This window comes from Trachemys scripta, chromosome 12, assembly GCF_013100865.1.
Source record: "Trachemys scripta elegans isolate TJP31775 chromosome 12, CAS_Tse_1.0, whole genome shotgun sequence".
Classification (NCBI taxonomy): domain Eukaryota; kingdom Metazoa; phylum Chordata; order Testudines; family Emydidae; genus Trachemys; species Trachemys scripta.
The window spans coordinates 26,668,018-26,683,984 of NC_048309.1; the positions used below are offsets into that span (position 1 = coordinate 26,668,018).

The 15,967-nt window shown below is 40.8% G+C and overlaps 1 protein-coding gene across 1 annotated transcript in view; it reads left to right on the plus strand.

Annotated features, from left to right (window-relative positions):
* EIF2S2 (eukaryotic translation initiation factor 2 subunit beta) overlaps positions 1 to 15,492 on the plus strand; it is a 24,527-nt gene extending 9,035 nt beyond the window's left edge. The window contains exons 2-9 of the mRNA XM_034787284.1: positions 3,293 to 3,473; positions 5,340 to 5,443; positions 6,817 to 6,952; positions 7,317 to 7,417; positions 8,995 to 9,143; positions 10,866 to 10,922; positions 12,548 to 12,633; positions 13,525 to 15,492. Of these exons, the coding sequence (XP_034643175.1) occupies positions 3,293 to 3,473; positions 5,340 to 5,443; positions 6,817 to 6,952; positions 7,317 to 7,417; positions 8,995 to 9,143; positions 10,866 to 10,922; positions 12,548 to 12,633; positions 13,525 to 13,700 (990 nt within the window). The 3' untranslated portion in view covers positions 13,701 to 15,492. The remainder of the gene's footprint in view (positions 1 to 3,292; positions 3,474 to 5,339; positions 5,444 to 6,816; positions 6,953 to 7,316; positions 7,418 to 8,994; positions 9,144 to 10,865; positions 10,923 to 12,547; positions 12,634 to 13,524) is intronic.
* The last annotated feature ends 475 nt before the right edge of the window (positions 15,493 to 15,967 follow it).

Here is a 15,967-nt window from a genome sequence, read left to right on the forward strand (position 1 = left end):
CTGCCCCCTCCTACGCCCCCCCCCAACTGCCCCCCAGGACCCTACCCCCTACCTGTACCCTGCCTGCCCAAAACTTTCTCCACTCCCCTCCAAAAGCCCCCCCCCCGTTTCTTGACTGCCCCCTTCAGAACCTCCCTGTCCCTTCTCCTGCCCCCCCTTACCCTGCTGCTCAGAACAGGGTGTTGGGCTCTGTGCCAGCCGGACACATGGCTGAGCTCCCCTGCACAACACAAAACCCGGTCCCTGGCCCTGCACAGGGCTGCCGGAGCGGGCTGCAGGAGGAGGAGCTGCCGGCCGGCTCAGAATGCAGGGGGGGGGGGGGAGGAGGAAGCTGCTCCGGAGTCCAGCCCGGAACTTTCCTGCAGCCCTCCCAGCTGCTCGCTCTGCCGGGGGAGAGGGAAATCCCGGACATTGTGAGTGCTTTACAAATTCCCCCCGGACGCTATTTTTAGCACACAAAAGGAGGACATGTCCGGGTAAATCCGGACGAATGGTAACCCTAGTAGATACCCATGTGCGACAAAAGGCTGTTTGGTCTGCCAGTCATATCTATAATGTCAGGATTAAATGGAGAGGCAAAACATTAAGGTATGATGGAAATTTAACATCTACTATGTAAGCATTCTAAAAAACCAAACTGTGTGGTTATACCAAATACTCATGTTCCTCAGATGCTAGAGAGGAAGGGTGGCTCAGTATTCAGAGCACTAGTCTGGAACTTGGGAGACTGAATTTAGTTTCCTCTTTAGCCCCAGACTTCTTGTGTGACCTTGAGCAAACCACGTAGTTTCTTTGTGTCTCAGTTCCCCATTTGTAAAATGAGGATGATAATCCTTTACTGTCTCACAAGGGTGGTGTTAGGATAAATTCACCAAAAAGCATCAGAGGCCCCAGTACTAATTAATTGAGGTTATATAAATATTCTAGGTTGAGATCATCTTTTTGTACATGGAACAACTGTTTATCAGGGATGCAGAATCAAAGTGCCAAGTATTTTTGGTGGAGGGACTTTGCCTGTATCACTCCTTTCCAGGGGTATTCCAGCTCAAGCCTGTCTTTAGAGTGTTGTCCCTTTTAGGGTATGCCCATATTGCAGTGTAAGCCTGTGCTTGAGCCTGGGCTCAAACCTAGCCCTTCCCTTGCATCTACACTGCAATTGCTCTAACCCAGGGCCCCAGACCCTGCAGGAGGGTCTGAGCTCAAGTTAAGCTGAGACCCAGGGTACAAGCCCTATTGTTTTGCAGTGTAGACACAGCCCTGCTTTTAACTCATGTCCCAGGAGTCAGCCAAGAAGTATCCCACAATTCCATGGGACAACTTCCTTTAGTCTTCTCTATCCCAACAATCTGCAATCCACTCTATTGAAAATGGAAGCCATTCCCTTTTGCCAGCAGCAGCAGCACAAGTCAGTGTTAACCCAGTCTCTTCTAATCAATGATCTGCAAGCATGCTATCAGAGAGAGACTCCTGCGTTTGTAGTGGAGAGTGAACTGATCAAGCCTTTTGCAAAGCGAACTGCTTCCTGGTAATGTGCAGGGCAGGCAGTAAAATTTCCCCACAGTGCACCATGGGGTTAGTGGGACTTGACCAGCTGACCTGTGTTAGGGACCCATGAGCTAGAGTGGCCACTTTTCAGGGAAGGGGATGAGGTCCTTGGGACTCTGGGATATGGTTACTTTAATTCAGGTCTGTGCATTGCAGCGTGGATCCCCGAGCCCTAGGTGCTAGCATGGGTTAGACCAGTCTTAACACGGTGTTAAAATACAATGGAGACGCTCAAGCCCCTGGTTCCCTAACACAGGTCAGTTGGTCAAGTCCCACTAACCCTGGGCATACATTACAGTGTAGACATACTCTTAGTAATAACTCTGCTGCAATAATTGAAGCTGAAGAATAGAAATAACAGGTAACTGAGGAGTGAGCGATTTAGGCCTTGTCCTCTCTAGTGACACTTTTTTTTTTTGAAAAAATTCTCTAGTCTCTGACACAGGTTCAGCACCTCATGAATGTAACCTTTCTCAGACGGAGGTCTGATTTACACCTAAAACAGAGGTCAGCCTAGCTACATTGCTGAGGAATGTGAAAAATTCACGCCCCTGAGAGACATAGTTAAGCTGACCTAAGCCCCGGTGTAGACACCAGTAGGTGGACAAATTAATTCTTCTGTTGTCCTACCTACCACCTCTAAGAGAGGTAGATTTACTGCAGTGAAGGAAAACCCCCTTAAATGGAAATGCAGCTGGAGGCCAATCTACCCTAAGGCTCCCAACTCTAATACCTGTTCAGCTGAACTCAGGGTTGATAAAAACAGATGTTTTTTTAATTCAGCTTTTTTATTTTGTTTAAAATGATAAGTTTTTCTTTTTAAAAATAAACCTGTTTAAAATGAAATCTGAATTTAATACAAAATATGTTAAGGACTAAACTACTTATAATCACAAAACATTTAAATAAAAAATAAGTATGCTGAATCAATGAGTCTCTATTAAACACTTTGAGTTAAGCATTGCTTTTCTATGTAAAGAGAGATGTTCTCCTAATTCTAACTTTTAAGGTCAAGCTCTATAAATATGACACTATAAGTCATGTGCCGTATTAAGGGCTTGATCTGTGGCAGATATAGGGGCTGTGCTACTGGGTGCAAGAGTCTTGCAGAGACATCACTGGGACTCCATCTCTGACTCCAGGAGCTCTCATCATGTACCTCATCACTAGGTAGCAAAAAGATGTACCAAATTTAGTGTAAATGCTTTATTTTGTTATAAATCAACATATTTAGTGGTTATATCAACCAATGATAATTCACCTTACTGTAGAAAATAACTGAAGTACAAATGGAAAAGTTTATTAAAATCTATTTAAATTGAGGCTTTCCACATGGGTGATTTAAATCCTGATTTAACTCAATCCACCCTGGTGAACTGGGGTTAAAATGGCTGGAAACTTTTGAAAAATTTCGCAAAGTATGGACAAAACCAAAGAGCCTTAGTACTTGAATAAAAGGTTACTTTAGAGATCTGTCCTGGGACAAACATTCATCATGCTTCTAAACAAGCACTTGCAGTCATGTTAACTTGGACTAGTTGTCAGCTAACTCAAGTTAAAACATAACCATAAATTATAGTATAGACAAACTCCTACTTGCGACCCAAGCCTAAGGACTACTGAGTTAGCTGTAAATAGTGCTATACGATGGCCTCTTTCAGAGTAACCTGCATAAAGTCTGCTGGTGCTACTGTAACAAATTAAATGATGGTAAATAATGTTGCTAATGAACACTTGACTTTTACAGATGATTTTTGATCCCACTATGAGCAAGAAGAAGAAGAAAAAGAAGAAGCCCTTCATGCTGGATGAAGAAGGAGGAGAGACACAAGCAGAAGAGACACAGTTGTCAGAAACAAAAGAAGTGGAACCAGAACCAACAGAGGACAAAGATATAGAAGCTGATGAAGAGGACAGTAGGAAGAAAGGTATAGTGAAACATTTCATTTGGCAGTTTCAAAACATAGTTTCCAGCTGTGTGTCCTCAGGGCAAGGGCTATGTATAAGTACATGAAGACAATTGACCACAATGAGGCCTTTGTTCTGATTGGGCTTCTAGGTACTGCTGTAACACAAATATGTAAGTGCGATTTTTTTTTTCTTCTCTTCTTCTTGAGCTTGTGTGCTGTACTCCTGTAAGCAAAATGGTGTCTTAATTTACAAGAACTCTGCTTTCTCCACTGCAACTGAAGTCTTTGTCATGAACAAAATTGAGAGGTGCTCTAAAAACTGCCAAAATGCTTGTGGTCTGCTGTATTATAGTTCTAGTTCTTTGTATTCTGAGCCCATTTAATGTAGAGCCAGAAAGCAGTTGCAATAATTTCAGAGTAACAGTAAAAATTAGGATGGGAGATACTCAAAATCATTGCAAGACAAGTTTTTCTTGGTGTCTTGGTCAATGACAATAATCCAGTTAATCCAATATTGTACTCTTCAAGATCTCACAAGAAATAACTTGCAGTTGTATTTGACTCAATTTAACTGAAGTTAGCCATATTGAGATGACCTGATAACATGAAGTAAACTGAAAGGACATTACTAACTTAATCACATTTGTGTGTAAAATTAACCTGTTACATGTAACACCTAAGATGATTGAAAAGGCAATTTTATCTCTTTTCCACATTATTTTTTGTGACGTCAAGCTTCTCTATCAAAAGCACAAACTTTCCTTTCTGTGGTCAGTTTCCCCTTGTGTGAGGAACAGCAACAGGGAAGATGAAAAAATATTTAAAATAAATAGGAAAACATGATTGTATGCCACAAAAATTGTCAAGGGGTATTCTGTGGCATATGTAGCACTCGTAACTAGTAAACTAGCTTTTTTTTTTTTTTAACCTGACTAGTTTATCCTAGTGAGTAGGTGTCCCTTTAAGTCTTTCAGAGGTATGTTTTTGAGAATTCATATCTGAACCAGAATACTTAGGGTTTGTCTATACTGCAATTTAAGCCCAGGGTTAGTGGGACTTGAGTCAGCTGACCAATGTTAGGGAACCATGGGCTTGAACATCCCCATTTTATTTTAACCCTATGTTAAGACTTTTCTAACAGGTGCTCAAACCTAGGGCTCTGGCATCCACACTGCAGTGTGCAGACCTGAGTCAAAGTAACCATATCCCAGAGTCCCTAGTAAACGCTTCCCGCCCCCCCCCCCGCTCTCTTCCCCTCCCCCCACTTTCCACCCCTGCAAAATGTGACTGCTCTAGCCCTAGGACTGTGGTGCACTGTAGGGAAAAATGTACTGCCTGCCCTGCATGTTACCAGGAAGCGGCTTGATCAGTTTGCTCTCCATTACAAATCCAGGAGGCTCTCTGATAGTGCACATGCAGATCGGAGATCAGAAGACAATGGGTTAACACTGACTTAAGCTGCTGACATTGGCAAAGGTGGGTGCATGGGGTGATTTCCGTTTTCAAGAGTGGATTGCAGATTGTTGGCATAGAGAGGACTAAGGAAGTTGGCCCATAAAATGGTGGGATACTTCCAGCTGACTCCTGGGACCTGAGTCATGTGCAGCTGTGTCTACACAGCAAAACAATAGGGCTTGTACTCTGGGTCCTGGCTTAACTCAAAACTCAAGCTCAGACCTTCCAGTCCTACAGGGTCCTGGAACCATGGGCCCAAGCCCTGAGTTAGCATAACTGCAGTGCAGATGAGGGGGAAATGGGTGGGGGGAGGTTAGGCGTGAGTCCGGGCTCAAACATGGGTTTGCATTGCAACGTAGACATACCATTAGTTTCTAAACTGGTAACATGATTGCTAATCCTGGACTTTTCAACTTTCTGGTTTTTTAGATGCATCAGATGATCTGGATGACTTAAACTTCTTCAACCAAAAGAAAAAGAAGAAGAAAACAAAAAAGATGTTTGATATAGATGAAGCAGAAGAGGGTATAAAGGTCAGTTTATAAGGATGTGACCTAGTTCGTATAATTAAACCCAGTTGGGCTTACTGAAAATTCCCCCTTTTCTCATCCATCTGTGTCCTTGTCCTGTGCCTGCATTTCACTCTTCCATTCTTTTAAGATTGACAGTTCAGGAATTCCTTGGCAGTCAGTCATCTTAATTAGCCAGATGGATCACTATTGATATAAAATGTTCCCTTTATGTACACTTGGGACTAGCTGGATATACTTCTTTTACAATGTTCTTTTCTATGCAAGGTGTAAGAGGCAAGTTAGTGTTTAGTAAGCATTCTAGAAATGTAATTCTGTAAAATGTGCGCGCACACACACACACGCGCACACACACACACACACACACCCACCCCTCCCCCCCAATCTGGTGTTCAGGTTTATAATTTCATTATTGTTTTTTGATTTGAGAAAAGTAACGTTGATAATGCCAGAAGCCACATGCATTATGTTTCACTGAAGGTCAACTTTTCAAATGAAGAGCTGACAGTTTCTCCTGTAAAATCTTTGTTTCTGGTCCTCATGATTTCTTTAAACATTGGGTGTAACTTCAGGGACTCTAGGAAGACTGTGTGATATTTCTACTCTTGACTCCTGTTTTTATAAATCTGACAGGTAATATATCACGTTTAAGCATGGCAGATAAGCCTAAAGAGCAGCAGAGCAAGGATCTGTGCTACACAATATGCACATTTTTCTGCCCTCTACCCTAAGGGAAAAAACTTCCCCTCTGACCTTCACAGCATATCTAAGCTCTGTTATTCTGTGTTCTTTACGTGTTCAAAAACTTCTTTACATGTAGCAAGAGCAGGATTGGAGGAAAACTTTGCCTTCAGTTTCTCTGACACATGGGGTCTCTTGCCCTGGTTGTGTGTCAGTGTGGCTGGAAGCCTCTAATAAGTCAAAGGTATTGTGTGACCCTGTACTGGTCAGTAGTTCAAAACCTACTAATCAGCTGCAGTAGGGAATGGCCATAGTTGGTCACATGACCCCATGTTAGCTAAACTGTTCAGCAATCCAAGGGAATAAAATAAACCCTATTCTTTAATAATAATAATAATAAAAAAAAGGCTAGATTTTTATAGCCACAAACACTGATTTGCACATGTGCACCAGAAGATGCACCCCAGCTGTGCATGCAAAGTTGTGTATTTAAAAATCTGGCCCCAAATTCCATCTCAATAGTATAACTAGCAAGGGAATGTCGGTCATCTGCCTTTAGCATAATCTAGATCACTCCTTCAAATTTAAATCTGTCATATTTAAGAACTGCTAAGGATTTTCTGTCTCACTTCCTGCGTGCTATGTTGGGTGTCACTTTCATATGTTCTGGCTGAATTTTTTCTTCCTTTTTGTAGGATTTAAAAATTGAAGGTGATGTGCAAGAGCCAGTGGAACCAGAAGATGACCTTGATATCATGCTTGGCAACAAAAAGAAAAAGAAGAAGAATGTGAAGTTTCCAGATGAAGATGAAATATTGGAAAAGGATGAAGGTAAAACCAACTTACAAGAGTTTAAGTCCTGGCTTGTGCTGCTGGTGAAAGTGGGTAATCTTGCAAATAAAGTATTCTTATTGCCTAAATAGGCACAGTTTTTTAGTTAAAATGGCATCTCCTTGTTTTGGGATTTTCTATTATAAGGCTAAATAATATCTCAATGGTGGAGCCATGTGGTCCTTGTTTATATTCTGGTCATATCCGTCAATGTGTGGAGGAAAACTTTGGCTCACAATACACATTTCTTGGGAATCTTCTTGTACAGGCTGCTAGAAATAGCATTAGCTCTGTCTGTCCAAGAAGTCCACCATTTTTAACATCTTGTGCTTCATGAATCTCAAACAACTTTCCTTTCCCACAGCTCTGGAGGATGAAGACAGCAAAAAAGATGATGGAATTTCTTTTAGCTTTCATACTGGACCTGCATGGGCAGGTTCAGAAAGGGACTACACGTATGATGAGGTAAAGTTAAAAATGCTTTCCAAATATTTCCCAAATCCAGCTACACCAATGCTAATTAATTTAATATCCAAATACACCTCTACCCTGATATAACCCTATCCCTGGGAGCCAAAAAATCTTACCACGTTATATTGAACTTGCTTTGATCCACCGGAGTGCGCAGCAGTCTCCCCCTCTTCCTCCCCCCCCCCGAGCGCTGCTTTGCTGCGTTATATCCGAATTTGTGTTGTATCGGGTTGCATTATATCGGGGCAGAGGTGTATTCTGTTTCTAACTTAATCCTTAAGTACATATGATCAAAGGTTTCTGGAAACGTTAAAAATAATTAGAAAAACTTGGGTGGGGGGTGTTACAGATTGTTATAATAATCCACAAATCCAGTGTCTCTTCAGTACGTGATTTTTAGTATCTATCAACGTTATGAATTTAAGCTTCCAGGCGTGGCTTTTGAAGGTATCGTGACGATGAGGACTGAGAGGCCAGAGAGTGATTGCTTTGTGTAGGGATGTATAGAACCCATGGATCTTAAAAGGTGTGTTTGTGGGAAGTGTTGATCGTCTTATCAGTGGAGATATAGCTACAGGTTTTGCATCTGTTGTTCTGGCAGGTTCTGGTGCTGCTTTGAGTTGGTGTCTCCTTGTCTGTGGGGAGCTTGCTTCTGATGAGCTTGGAGAAGTTGGTGGGTGGGAGGGGAGAGAGGATTATTTGAAGGCCAGAAGAGGAGGTCAGGAAAGATTTCTTTCAGGTTGTGGTTGATTATGGGTTGTAACTGTTTAATAATACCCTTTATGGGATCCAATGTAGGATGGCAGGTGACAACTAGGAGTGTGTGGATGGAGGGATTTTTATTTCCATATTGCAGCAGGTTCTCTTTGGGTATTTGGGTAGCCTGATCCATGATGTAATCACACTCCACCAGACAAGTAATCTGAATGCCTGGCTGTGGAGAACAGATTTCTTCATGTGCTGGGGGTGGTTACTGGATCTGTGAAGGTAGGTGTGGTGATCTGGATTGTCTATCGGCTTCCATTGTTGAAGCTGATCTTGGTGTCCAGGAAGTTGATGCCAGTGTTGGAGTGTGCTAGAGAGAGTTTAATGCATGGGTGGTGGTTGTTGAAGTTGCGATGGAAATCGGAGGGAGTTTAGGTCACTGGTCCAGAGGATGCAAATATCATTGAAGTATCTCAGGTTTATCGTTGGTTTTGTGGTGCATTTCTCCAAAAATTCTTCAAGATGACCCGTGAAGAGATTAGCATATTGGGGAGGCCTAATGGTACTCATGGCTGTTCCCATGTTTTGGACAAAATGCGTGTGGAATGTAAAATTGTAATGGATGAGTTTAGTGATGTGCGTGGTGGCTTAAACATGCAGTTGAAAGTACGCTGGGGAAAAAGTACATTGTTAGAAGTTCAGTCTGGCAGAAATATGATCTTAAATGCTATAGCACTTAATTCCATGGTAGTGGAAAAATTATACACCTCTCTAGACATAAAATACAGCAATATAAAACGTTTTGTGGATGGCAGGATAAATTATTAAAGGAATGCATGTTGATGTAAACATGTCTGTTCCTGCAGTTGCTGAATCGAGTTTTTAACATAATGCGGGAAAAGAATCCGGACATGGTAGCTGGAGAAAAAAGAAAATTCGTCATGAAACCTCCACAGGTTGTAAGAGTAGGAACCAAGAAAACGTCATTTGTCAACTTTACAGATATCTGTAAACTGTAAGTTTGGCAGCTTTTAAGATCTCTTGGGGGCACAAGGCAGGAAATACTGTGTCCTTCCTGTAGTGCATAGTTAATGATTGTCTGACTGCATGGACTTGCAAAAAGCTATATTAAACTATTTATTAATCACTTAAAAATTGTGCCAAGTAGAGTGGGACAGTTACCTTCTGTATTTTATATACAGTAGAACCTCAGTGTTACGAACACCAGAGTTACAAACTGAATAGTCAACCACCCACCTCATTTGGAACTGGAAGTACACAATCAGCATCAGAGACCAAAAAAAAGCAAATATAGTACTGTGTTAAACGAAAATTACTAAAAAAAAAAAAGGGGGGGGGGCAGCATTTTTATTCTGCATAGTAAAGTTTCAAAGCTGTATTACATCAATATTCAGTTGTAAACTTTTGAAAAAACAACCATAATGTTTTGAGCAGATTTATGAACTTTTCAGAGTTACGAATAACCTCCATTCCTGAGATGTTTGTAATCCTGAGGTTCTACTGTACAACACTTCTGTTAATACACCTCAGAGCCTTTTTTGCAACTGCTTGACATTGACTCTTTGGATTTGTGATCCATAATTTGTAACCCATCAGATCCTTGTGAGGAGTACTTAACTAGTTATTACCCATTTTGTCGTGCATTTGATCTTTTCCTTTCTAAGTCTGGTACTTGAATTTGTCTCCACTGAATTTCATTTTGTTGATTTCAGACCAATTCTCCAATTTGTCCAGGTCATTTTGAATTCTAATGGCGTTTAAAACAGTAACCATGTAACTGATTAAAATTCTGTCGGTTATACAGTTAAAGGTTTCCCTGGGGAGCTTGGGGGGGGTGGGTGCTGCAGGGCCCTCCCCCCTCCACATGTTTTACACGGAGCTCCGCTGCTGCCCCCGTGCCTGGGGCTATGCTGCTGCCCAGCATCATGGTGCATCTCCCAGCTTGGGCGTGCCAGGATGCCGGCTGGGTGGAGTTTAACCGTTAACCAATAGCCTTGATGCTTATTGGTTTTTGTTAACAGGTTAAACTCTTACATTCCTAATTCTAACCCTGTCCTCCAAAATGCTTGTAGCCTCTGCCAGCTGTGTTATCTGTAAATTCTATAAGCATACTCTTTATTCCATTATCCAGATCATTAATGAAACTATTGAATAGTACAGGACCCAAGACTGACCCCTGTGGGACACCACTAGATGTGCTCTCCCAGTTTTACAGCAAACCAGTGATGACTATTTTTTTTAAAAGTCTTTGAACCAGTTGTGCACCCACCTTATAGTAACTTCATCTATGCCACATTTCCCTAGTTTGCTTGTTAAAATGTCATGTGGGACTGTGTCAAAAGCCTTACTAAAATCACGATATATCACTTCTGCTGTTTCCTATCCACTAGGCCAGTAACCCTGTCAAAAAGGGGAATTAGGTTGGTTTGGCATAATTCATTCTTGACAAATCCATGCTGGCAATTCCCTATAACTCTGTTATCCTCTTGATGCTTATAAATTGATTGTTTAATAATTTGTATCTTTCCAGGTATTGAAGTTAGGCTGACTAGTCTATAATTCTTAGTGTTATTCCAGAGATAAAATCCGAGCCCTGTTTGTGCCTACACCTTTAATAGGCTTGCCATTCTGAGAAGTTCTTATTAATTGCGATTCTTAAATATCAAGTTCTTCTGGAAGGTGGAGGTTAAAAATAACTTTTTACTTTTATTTTTAGATTGCATCGTCAGCCAAAACATCTCCTGGCATTTTTGTTGGCTGAGCTGGGTACAAGGTAAGTAACTTGTACTTACACTTTTGAGTACCTTCCCCCTCCTTTTTGGTTTAGCAGTCCTGATGTACATATTTAGGCATGCTTTCTTCCCTCTAATGGTGAGAGTGGAGATGTCACATGGTAACTCTCCTCTCCCTCCAGAAGCCTCTATGCCAGGAGTTCTCACATCAGATTTTTTGGTGGCCTCAAGAGTGTGGCCACCAACTCTTGCTGGTGGCTGCTCTGACAGTTTTTCCTAAAATACTTAATTAACATTAGGAAAAACAAATAAATATGCACAGGTACATGTCCAGATCACTGTAATCTATCTATGTAGGGTGTGTTATGTTTTTTTAACAGACTTAATTAAAAAAAAATAGTGTGCAGTTGTCTCTATTCTTTATTGGACCTAAACAGAATAGAAACACAAATAAGGTGCTTTGAACGTTGCTGTCATTTTTCTTATTGTTTCTGTTGCTTTTTTTAGACTTGCTAGCTACTAAGTGTGCTGTGAAAAGTGATATTAACAAACATACAGATATCACTTTTCACAACAAGCTTACTCAGCCCTGGCAAGCCTGGGCACAAATTATGAACTTGGGCCCAGAGCCCATCACCATGCAGCCAGGGAATGGAGCTCGAAGCCCAATTGCTGGAGCCTGCCATCCGAGGGCTGAAGCCCGATCCACTGTCCCCGCGAAGGTGCGGAACTCACTGGCTGCCTGCTCCTCCACCTTGTGTCTCTCCAGAGGGGGGCAGGCTTTGCGCCCGCCCTGTCCCCCCAGTCACTGCCCAGGAGGCTGTGGCCAGGAGAAAAGCCCCTGGTGGCCACATTTGAGAAATGCTGCTCTATGCTGTGTGTGGTTAAGTCGGTCTGGTAGGTCAGGGAGGAGTTGTAACTAACAGTGCCGTTCATAGACCATCTATCACAGTATAAAAGAACACTTTATGGATGGATTTTGCATGACTTGTTGTTTTACCCGTTTTCAGATTGCACAGTAGTTGCTAGTTGTCTACAAAAGACAAGCATGGCTAGACTTAAGTGCTATTATCTGCAGATATACAGAGAACTGAATAGCCTAGTCACAAAATGCTTGACTAATTTTTAATGCCTATTAGTTCAGGTATTGAGCTCCCTTCACCTCAAACTAATCTTACAGAAAAGCTTCTAAAACTTGGTTTGTAAGATCACTGCTACCATTCTTTCTCGCTTGCATCAGCATGGCTAGAAAAATGGTTTGCTTATTGCTATTACAACAATCTATTGCGAACTTCCTCTGAACCATGCTGTAGTGACTGTTTGTCAAATCAGCACAAGTACCACGTTCACCATACCATTGAAGAGCTTGAGTATTTTTGGGTTTTGTGTGGTGTGCCAATTAAGCTGTCTTATTCACAATAATTATTGCATTGAGGATTTATGCTCAGATGACATTGCACTTTGAATTCCTGACCATTAGTGACATTTTTCATCAGTTTCTTTTGCACAGATTAAATCTTGCTGATTAGATTGCTTTTATTAAGAAGCTTTGTGCCCAAGCGTGCATCAGTTGACCTATTGCGTGTTTCAGATCTCCTTGTCCCTTCTTTACAACTTGATATGTTCTGATTTGCACATTACTGAATTCATTTTTCTTTTAAATTAGTGGCTCAATAGATGGTAACAACCAACTTGTAATCAAAGGACGATTCCAACAAAAACAGATAGAAAATGTTTTGAGACGATACATCAGTAAGTACAATTCCCTCTTCTACAAGTTTCTCTTCCTAGCATCTCTGTTGTCTTTAGAAAATTCAAGGAAAAGCTGTCTTTATTTTAAACTGGGTCACTGGTATAAAGAAACAGATCAGCCCAGTTCTGGTCAGGATAATCCTACACAGCTGGAGATACTAAAGAATACATGATTTTCTCACGGTGTTATAATGGAGTAATTATAGATTACTTGGTCCTGATAGCAATAAACAAGTGGACTGGAGGGAGGCATTAGTTCGGCTCTATCCATGGACTTGAAGACATGGCGAGAAAGCTAGTGAGAATATTGTAGCATTGCTTCCTGCCAGTCTCAATGACTTTTTTACTTTCTTGCCTTGGCAAAGGGCTGATGGAGGGTACTGTAATGGTGATCTCTGACTAATGTATGTTGTACACATTAATTACTTTACCAGTAAAATGTGTATACTACTGTTCAAAGGAAGCTTCGTGAGATCTCCTCTAGCTCCATAGTTGTCATCCCTTTCTATGCAGAGCTGCCTTTTTAAAGCACTGCTTTTCTAACAAGAGGTGTTGAGATCTGGAAATGCTGCCTCAGCAGGGAAGGCATCTGCAGCTAGTAAAAGATTTTGGTTATAATCCACTTTTTATAGCATTGGTGTCAGCGTTCAAGGCAGGCAAAACATACACCTTGTTAGCACAGGAACTACTAATAATCAGTAGCTTGGCTCCGCTTTTGAAGTCCATGTTCTAACCACATATAACTTCTGGGATACTCCTTAACTGCAAAAGGTTGGTATAGTAGTCATGTTTTAAAAAAAGATTGAAATAGCATTTACTAGTGAATTGATGCCTCTTCAGTGATGTCTTAATGCAGTACCTTTCAATTACAACTTAATTTCTTTTCTCCAGAGGAGTATGTTACCTGTCATACGTGTCGGTCACCAGACACGATTCTACAGAAGGACACCAGATTATATTTCTTGCAGTGTGAGACCTGCCATTCTCGCTGCTCCGTTGCCAGCATCAAAACTGGTTTCCAGGCTGTCACAGGCAAGAGAGCACAGCTCCGTGCCAAAGCTAACTAGTTTGCTAATTGACACTGGATTTTGCCAAGTGTTCTGGGGAGATGTGACTGGACAGGTTTACAATCGGAGTGGATTTACCATTGTATTAAAAACAAGATTGTAAAAGATACCAAGATATTTGGCTTTTGATTGGTTGGTCTGTGAAATCCTTGCAAGATGCAGATCCTCAAGCTGTTCACATACATTTGCTCATTGAATATATTTTACCAACTGTCAGAGAAACGTGATGGGAAAGGAGGTGCTTTTTAATCCATTCACAGACTTCTGTAAAATGCAAGATAAATTAAAGTTATTATAACAGAGACTGTCTTTCATTTGAATTTTTCCTCCAGTTTTTTAAGTTGTACCTGACAATTGCCATGAACACAATTTTACTATGACTACATGCAGACTACGTTAATGAATTATGTCCAAAGAGCAGGATAAGACTTAAGCACACACTTCAGAGTGTCTTTTTCATTTAGCAAGCTCCTTTATAGGGAGCCTATAGCTAGAACAGACAAACTAGTTGTTATACAAAAGAGATATTGGCTGATGCCCAATGGCTAGAATAGTCATGCCCATGTTCTTTTTTTAATACATGTAAGGATTCCTGGTTACTTTCCCTCACTACTCCTGTCCTTTCATCCTTTGCTACTCTGAGAACTGGCTTACGAAGTGAAAAGCTGTTCAGTGTCAACTTCCCTTAATGTTTGTGTTCATACAGCTATTAAGGACACTTTATCTGCTAAATGCAGCTGTACAGTTTATTAAGGAGAGAACATAACCCTTACGTAGTTCAGAAAATCAGCCTTGGATGCCATGTTGGTACTGAATGTACACCTAGTGAGTTGGTAAACTATGGTAAACATTCACAGTGTCACTGTACTAAATTTACAGATTCTCCTACATGAATTTCTCTCGCTCTCTTCTCACTTAGCTCTGTGCTTTGCACCGCTTTAAATAACTAATCAAGTTAAATGAAGCAAAAATGAAAAGTGTATCTAAGTTTTTATTGCAAACTAGCTCCATTACAATGGAAATGTAAAAATAGTATCGAGTTAAAATTTGACACTAGCAGGTATCTTGGGTTCCAGATTTAATATACAAAAACTGTATTGTGTAAGACATGCACCTTTCTCCACTAGCACAAGGTATTTTTAGAAAAGAGAATTCTGAAACTGATTTAAAAACAAACAAACAAAACCCCACTCAACTTAGTGTAGGTCCGACACACAGCTGTACACTCGTCTCTTACTGTCTAGTACATGCAGTAAATGCTGCTCACTTCAGTTTTCTTGCCTAGGAATCTAGTTAAAACAGTTTAAACACTAGCTGGGAATAGGAAAGCATGCTTTCCATTATAGTACTGTCACCTAAAAAACCATGCTTTCTATTTGAATAACTAACCTCTAAAATTGAAGTGTAGTGCCAGTCTAGGGAGTAATTCGGCAGCAGGCCGGTGGCTTGATGGGAGTTGAATGGCTTCCCTGCATGTAACCATAGTATCTATGCACCTAGTAAATGAAGTGTGGATGACCGTATTACTGACTCATTTTAAGACTGAAATTGAAAGGTTTCTGTTCTGAGTTTTTAATCTTTATTTGTATATATACTAATATACAATCCAGTTTTGCTAGTAAACCATTTTTATTTGCTATTTGAAAACTACTTGACAATACAGTGCAGTTAAAGTCAAGGTTTTATAGCTCGTTTCTTAAAAGCATTTTGAATTTGAAGAGTGAGCTGTAACCAATGTTGGATGTGTCTTTAAGTGAATAAAACCAGGATCAGTGCCTCTTGTGTAACATAAGTATTGTAGTCTTGTTTTCTTTAACAAATAGTACGGGGCATTCTTCTATTGGAAGTGAGGCTGGGAAGTGGGGGAGGCACAGAGCTGTTGGGGTGCACTGAAGTAGTCTTTAAACTGATTTACATTGAAAACAAGCTTGCTTTGTCATAGGTATGAAACCTTTAAAGACTCCTTTGAAATCCAGTAAAGTGCCACAAGTACTCCTGTTCTTTTTGCGGATACAGACTAACACGGCTGCTACTCTGAAACCAGTAAAATGAATGTGCTTCATCTTGAGTTGGTGACATATTGTAATGCATTAAACAAGCACGTTTCACCTCCAATTCCCCAGTATGGATGCATTTAAAATACCATGTTGCTACTGAATTATCAGTCAATTACAATATCAGTCAATTGTTTGCATACTTTTCTTGTGTGCTATTACCAGTTCAGTCTTTGAGGAAAATTCAGAGAGGTTAAGCTGTTGTAGCTTTTT